The 7,413-nt window shown below is 49.8% G+C and overlaps 1 protein-coding gene across 1 annotated transcript; it reads right to left on the bottom strand.

Moving 5' to 3' along the window:
• Nucleotides 1–543: 543 nt before the first annotated feature.
• FAM101B (family with sequence similarity 101, member B) lies at nt 544–7,148 on the bottom strand. Its single transcript, XM_011999653.1, has 3 exons — nt 7,131–7,148; nt 6,336–6,439; nt 544–4,045 (listed from the first exon to the last, which is right to left on the bottom strand). Exons 1-3 carry the CDS (start codon nt 7,146–7,148, stop codon nt 3,715–3,717), a joined length of 453 nt encoding a protein of 150 aa, XP_011855043.1. The 3' UTR covers nt 544–3,714.
• Between the last annotated feature and the right edge of the window lie 265 nt (nt 7,149–7,413).

Here is a 7,413-nt window from a genome sequence, read left to right as displayed (position 1 = left end):
CGCCACTGCACTCCAACCTGGGCCACAGAGCAAGACTCCAAATCAAAAAAAAGAAAAAGAAAAAGAAATGTTGACTTAAAGAGTTCTCTACATATTCTAGATACAAGTCCTTTGTCAGATGTATTTTCTCCCACTCTCTGACTTACGTTTTCTTAACGGAGTCTTTAAAGAACAGAGGTTTTTAAGAAAGAAACATCTAATAAAGCCTCAGGAGCAGCAGCCAGGAGGTCTCAGGCAGCAGCGAGGGGAGATGGTGGATCCCTGTGCTGTTACCCCTAGACCCAGGACTCATCCACCACAGGGAAGAATTGTGTGGGACGCCTGCAGGGAAAGGCAGAAATGCTATGTGAATCTGCCTCAGGGCAGGATCTGTGCTGAGTACATGTTCCTATATAAGCAACGGTAGATAAAATAGAGGCATTCGCTGAACTGCGGTGAATCCAAAGTCAACAGGGCGGATCAGCATTCAAGACGGAGCTGCATCTCCGGGACATAATTACTTCCCAGTCATCACTACTTTAAAAACAGAAGCATCTCTCTAAGTTTTGTTTTTTCAGATAATTTATTGTTAAATGAAGACGTCACAAAGCGAAATGGAGTGGGGCAGGTGTCAAAGGTAAACTGAAAACGTCGTGTCTGCCAGACGCTTCTGCTTTCCTAAGGTTAGAAACAGTAAAAGTGTCAAATGAAAAGGTACTCGCTCAAATTAAGTTTTTCAAAAAGGTCTGTAATTTGCAAGGAAAATAACTTTTCACTAAAAATATCCTTATTACATGAAAGCCATTATTTAAGAGACGGAGAAAAAAGCTTTTTCATTAACAAATAAACAGCATCTCTCAGATACACTGAGGGATGTTTGTTTTTAATCAGTGGTCTTAAAAATCACTGCTTCCACCCTGCAAACGAACATGAATCCACTGTGGATGGCGTCCTCTGACCCACCTGAAACACTCTTTCTCTCCACACACTTCCTTTCTGCAACTTTCAGCAAAGCAGGTTTGGAGAGAAAGAGGATTAGAAAGAACTACAGTTGGTTCCCTGGTGAATAACTTAACACAATAAAACCTGGTTTTCCATTTGCATTACACATTCACAATCGCTCACTCCTACTTACTTTACTGACATATTTCAGACTCTCTCCACACCTAGCATGATTTGCCTGAACTTAATACAGTCCCCATAAGACCCAAAAAATCTCCTAAGGACGTCTGAGAACACAGCGGTGTTTAAAGGCCACGTCCTCCCACGCAACGCCCACGCCTGCCAAGCAGCCGGTACTGTTTCCTGAGCTCATCCAAGCAAGTGTTTCCATGGGGCAGGGCAAGGCCCTGAGGATCCCGCTAACATAACTTAAAAGTTATTGGGAGGCCGAGGCGGGTGGATCACAAGGTCAGGAGTTCGAGACCAGCCTGACCAACATGGTGAAACCCCGTCTCTACTAAAAATACAAAACTTACCCAGGCGTGGTGGTGTGCGCCTGTAGTCCCAGCTACTCAGGAGGCTGAGGCGGGAGAATCCCTTGAACCCGGGAGGCAGAGGTTGCAGTACTCCGAGATCGTGCTACTGCACTCCAGCCTGGGCAACAGGGTGAGACTCCGTCTCAAAAAAAAAAAACAAAAAAACAAAAAAATATTGACCACTTAAATGACCACAGCATGAAATCAGACAGAAAATCCATTTTTATCAATACATGCTGCGTCACTTGCTCTTCCAAACACAGGAAGCATTTTTTGCTCTGCATGTGACTGAGGATACCATGGGTGCCAGGGTGCCCCCTCACTGGGTCCCAGCCGAGCTTCAGCCTGGCAAGTGCAGACCACGGGTGGACCCCAGGCTGTGTCCACAGGCCGCTTGCATTGGTGAGGGGCACCGCGGACGGACGCTGTGGTCTGCAGAGGACAATGTGGCTCTCCAGGCCTCCAGCGACTGCACACGATGGCAATTATCACCGCACCTGCTGCTGTGGCCCCGGGGCACCACGGAGCTCTCGCTTCTGCTTTCGGGACAGATGGAAGCCGTCCACAGAAACCCGGAGCCGCAGAGGAGCGGAGCCCACGGTGCCCGGTGACCCTCGGGCACTTGACATCATTTGGATGCATTCAAAGGAAATATCTAGTTTGTTCTTTCCAATCTTGGAAGAAAACAGTAAAACCATCTGCCACTTTCTTTCCTCAGACACCACAGGGATTGGCAGGAGGTCCCAAGAAGAAGGGGCTGGGGGAGGATGGGGTGGTGGGAGGCAGAGCCGAAGCCACCAGGCCCTGGTCCACCGCCACTGCCCGGCTGGGTCAGCCGAATTCTCACGGTCCCTGGGAACACGGCAGTCGAATGCCACTTGCACCTGTGCGGTGGGTAAGAAGGACGCGCAGCCACAGCGGCCAGGCTTTGACATCGCACCCTACTGTGAATGCACCTTGTCTGCTGTCGGCGGATGGGCACACGCATTTCCTCGCCTTTTTTTCTGCCATATTTTTTAGAGATGGAGGCTCACTATGTTGCCAGACTGGTCTCGAATTCTTAGGCTCAAGAGATCCTCCCGCCTCAGTTTCCGAGTAGCTGGGACCACAGGCTCCAGCCACCGCGCCCGGCCTTCCTGACTGTTTGAATTAGACTTAAGGCCCCAGCAAAATCCCTCTGCAATTCTGACGCCACCGAAATCCTAAGAATGAGTCAACCCCGGCCCCTCTCATGATGAACCAGGTCATCATCGGCGTCTGCCTCCTCCGGGCGGCCGCAGGTCTTAGCCAGGGCCACCGGTTCGTGTCCCGAGTGTCCACTCCCCTCGCGGACTCCCCAAAAAGTGTGTTTTCCAAGCATACTCTTAGAAAGCTGTTTCTCTCAAAAAAGGTCCTCCGGCTCCGTTTTGCCTTATGAAAAAATGGGAAAGTAATTCTGAAAATATTCCAAAAGGCCAAAACACCTGTCCCAGACTCACGGAAGCCTGCGGACGGTCAGCACATGCCAAGGGTTCGAGGCGTTTTCTCAGAGCCTGTGCTTGGAACTGATGGCGAGGAAGTAATCGGGGCCAAAACCACACCCGGCGGCCCCGGCCTGGCCTTCCCAGAGCGGCAACATGAACCTTTTTTTTTTTTAAGGCATCTTACATTGTGGTTTGGGATTTTTTTTTTTTTTTTTTTTTTGATATCATGAAAAAAGATTTAGAGAATTACAAGAGTTTAGGTTAACAGGAAACATAAACAGAGATGGAAATGTAAAAACAAAGGAACGAAACTCTACCCCCCACAGATTGAACCCACGCAGGTGTCGCCGTTTACTGAATTAGCACCACTTTTGCGCGGTGAAGACACCCGTGGCTGAAATTTCTAAAATCTCACTTTTTCCACCCTCTTCTTCGGACAAACTGGCCATGGAGGGAGAGCTCTCCTCCTTCCTCCCTACCCCAGATGGTTGCTGCTTTCCTGCGGTCCCAGTGGTCTTTTTGTTGCCTCACCTGATTGAGACTTTGGGGAAACACAGCAGCAAACCAGGACATATACTCCCTCTAAAAACAGCTTAAACATCACAACACAAAGATCTCAATAATTATGAGTGGCAGCGATTTTTTTTTTTCTCTTCCCCCGGCCGGGCTTGGAGGTCTCTCTAGGTTAGACTCCTCTGGGGCTGGAATGACATGAAGGGTAAGGTCGCCCGGCTTGGCCAGGGCAGTCGGGGGCAGGACAGCGGAGCAGCCGGTCCGACCCCGGCCCAGCCGAGTCAGCGTTCGTCGGAGAGGTCGTCGCCGCCCGGGAGCTCCGTGGCTTCGAGCTCCACGCTGGACAGAAACCTCCGCGTCGTCTTGCGGCAGTTGTAGTCCAGGGTGGTGGTGTAGACGGTCTTGGGGTACTTGGGGTAGACGATGGTGGTGCTGAGGAAGCGCGTGGGCCTGTGGCGCGGCTCGAAGCGCACCTCGGCCTTGTAGCTGCGCCAGGTGCCGTTGGGGATGCAGGTGACCGTCTGGCTGCAGGAGGCCACCGCCAGGCCCAGGGGCAGGTGCACGTCGTCGATGAAGTGCCGCTCGGAGTCGTACTTGACCGAGGAGGTGTACCTGCGCGGGAGACACAAGGCCGCGTGAAGCCGCTCCCCTGAGCCAGGGGCTTGGGGTCCCCACCGTGACTGAGTCATTTGTGGGGTGCACATGTAGAAATAGGGTCACAGAGTCCGCAGAGTACTTACTCTGTGCCAGGTACCCTTCTAAGTACTTTACTTACGGGATCCAACTTAATTTCCCCAACAACCCTGAGAGGACACCGAGGTGCAGAGGTGAAGGTCACAACACCACTGAATAGTAGAGCTGGGATTTAAACACAGGGGTGCAGGATTCCTAAGCTTATCCCGCATCACTGGTAGCCACTGCAGGCAGCAGCCCCTGGATCCCGCTCCCACTCGTGTGAGCTTAAGACCTTAGCCAAGTTATTTCACTTTTCCGAGCTTCCGTTTCCTCTTTTTTTTTTTTTTTTGAGACGGAGTGTCTCTCTGTCACCCAGGCTGGAGTGCAGTGGTGCAATTTCGGCTCACTGCAACCTCCACCTCCCGGGTTCAAGCGATTCTCCTGCCTCAGCCTCCCGAGTAGCTGGGATTACATGTGCACGCCACCACGCCCTGGTAATTTTTGTATTTTTAGTAGAGACAGGGTTTCACCATGTTGGCCAGGCTGGTCTCGAACTCCCAACCTCAGGTGATCTGCCTGCCTCAGCCTCCCAAAACGCTGGGATTATAGACATGAACCACTGCATCCGGCCTCTTTTTTTTTTTTTTTTTTAAACATATCTTTTATTCTTTGTAAAGATGAGGACTTTCTGTATTGCCCAGGCTGGTCCTAACCTCCTGGGCTCAAGCAATCCTCCTACCTTGGCCTCCCAGAGTGCTGGGATTACAGGCATGAGCCACTGCGCCCACCCTGTCAGCTAGTTAATGAGAGGACAAAGGAACCCAGAATGCTGGTTCTGAAAGTTTGGCTATACCAAATATTAACACTTTGTTCACCTTGGCATTTGGTTTGGGGACCCTCCCCAAACACAGGTGTCTGACCTTACCAATGAAAGCCAATTATCATCTTGATTTCCATAAGATAAATTAGCATCTATGTTCCTCAGGCACTTAATTTTTTCAAGTCTTTCTTTTAATTTTGGAAGTGATTTTCTTCTCTTTTCTTTTCTATTTTTTTTGGAGGTGGAGTCTCACTTTGTCGCTCAGTCTGGAGTGGTGCAGGGGGGTGATCTCAGCTCACTGCAGCCTCCACCTGCTAGGCCCAAGCGATTCTCCCACCTCAGCCTCCTGAGTTGCTGGGACCACAGGCATGCATCACTATTCCCAGGTAAGTTTTGTATTTTTTGTAGAGACAGGGTTTCACTGTTGTTGCCCAGGCTGGTCTCGAACTCCTGGGCTCCAGCCATCATCCTGCTTCAGTCCCCCAGAATGCTGGACTCTAGGCGTGAGCCACTGTGCCTGGCCCAGAAGTTAGTTTTCTTATAGAAGCAAAAGCTTTAATGCATTTTACTGAATTCTTATAGCTTTGTAGATACTGAAAAGTGTATGAGTGTCACATGCAGACACATCTGACAGCACTGCCTCCAACCAGCCCTACCCACTGGTCAGGTGAGTAAGAATCAGTGTTCTTTTCTGTGAGTGGAATGGAAATCTCGTCTCTCCTCCGTAGGCAAGCAGTTAAGAGGCTGGTGGGAGTCATGGCCCCATTTTGCTCAAAATACAAGCTCCACAGGAACAAAAGGCTGAACTGCTCACCTCCCAACTGATGAACCTCGCCTTTGTTCCATGTCAAAGGGGCCTTTGTGTTGATGCAGCGGAAACTCCAGCTCTCAAACCACCAGGTACCAAAAGTGAAACTCCTTTCTCTAAAAAGACCTATCTTTACCTGAGTCAGTCAGTGCATCTTTGTCCCCAGATAATGCTGGATGAGATAATCCCCAGAGGAAGACCAGTGCTTGGCTAGTGAATTATACTGTGAGACAAGGTTAAAAGACCTCAGAGAGGGGGTTGGCAGGCAAGGGAGTAGGGGGCAGCAGCCTCTGGAAATAAGAATTAATATTTGACAAAATTGTAACCCTCTGACGGCCGTGATTCATGAAGTGCAAAAAGAAAATGCAGAACTCTATACAAATCACGATCTCATTTTCATTTTAATGTTAAAAGCATGCCTGTATATTTAATGGGTTAGAATGCAGAAACAGAAAGAGGACCCACCAAACTACTAATCATCTTTGTCACATTTTTGCAATTAACTAATTTTTTATAACAACAAGCATGAATATCTGGAATAAAAAATAAAAATTGTAAAAAAAAAAAAAAAGAATAAAATTGGGGCCTGCTGTATTTACCTTACTTCCTTTGGTGGTAAGGGGTCAAACTCCACTCCTTCGCCAAAGGACAGGGGACACAGCCTCAGCACACAGCCGGGAGTCAGCAGGAGAGACGCTGCACTCTTCAAGGACAGAGAAGAATGCAGTCAGAGCTCTTATGGGCCATTTCTTTTTTTCTTTTTTTTTTTGTTTTGAGACGGAGTCTCGCTCCGTCGCCCAGGCTGGAGTGTGGTGGCGCAATCTCAGCTAAATGCAACCTCTGCCTCCCAGGTTCAAGCAATTCTCCTGCCTCAGCCTCCTGAGTAGCTGGAATTACAGCCATGTGCCACCATGCTTGGTCAATTGTTTTGTATTTTTAGTACAGACAGGGTTTCATCATGTTGACCAGGCTGGTCTCGAGCTCCTGACCTCAGATGATCCGCCCGCCTCAGCCTCCCAAAATGCTGGGATTATAGGAATGAGCCACTGCGCCCAGCCCCTACAGGCCATTTCTAAGCATCGCCCATAGAAGGCTGTGGCTCTGAGCCTCCAGCTGATGGGCCCAACTGGGATCTGTGTCCCCGGTGCTGGGCACACCAGAGAAACGCTGGACAGGGAGCCGAGAGGTCTGGGTTCAAATCCCAGGTTGACCACGACTGTGCCGTGTGCCCTCAGAGGAGTCACATCACATGCCCTGTGACCTTATCAGCACAGCAAGGCGGACGCCCCCTTTCACTGCTAAGGTTGTGTGAACAGCTGCAAAGAGGAAACGAACGTGAGCCAGACCGCTACCCCTCGCCTGGCGGTGAGAAACCTTGGTGAGCAGAGGCTCACCTCACCCGAATCCTCCATTCTGTAGCACTCCCTCTGTCACTGTCTCAGCAAGACTCTAGGAAAAGTGAAAAAATATATATATATATGCTGCCAGGGAATTTTTTGTTTTTTAACTAAAGATTCAATCTGGCCAAGCACCGTGGCTCACACCTGTAATCCCAGTATTTTGGGAGGTGGAGGTAGGAGGATCCCTCGAGCCCAGGAGTTTGAGACCAGCCTGGACAACATGGCAAGACCCCATCTCCAGAAAAAATACAACAATTAGTTGGGCGTGGTGGTACGC

Source organism: Mandrillus leucophaeus, unplaced genomic scaffold, assembly GCF_000951045.1.
Source record: "Mandrillus leucophaeus isolate KB7577 unplaced genomic scaffold, Mleu.le_1.0 Scaffold6, whole genome shotgun sequence".
Classification (NCBI taxonomy): Eukaryota; Metazoa; Chordata; class Mammalia; order Primates; family Cercopithecidae; genus Mandrillus; species Mandrillus leucophaeus.
Note: the sequence above shows the minus strand (reverse complement) of the source record. Positions and strands in the feature narration are given on the sequence as shown.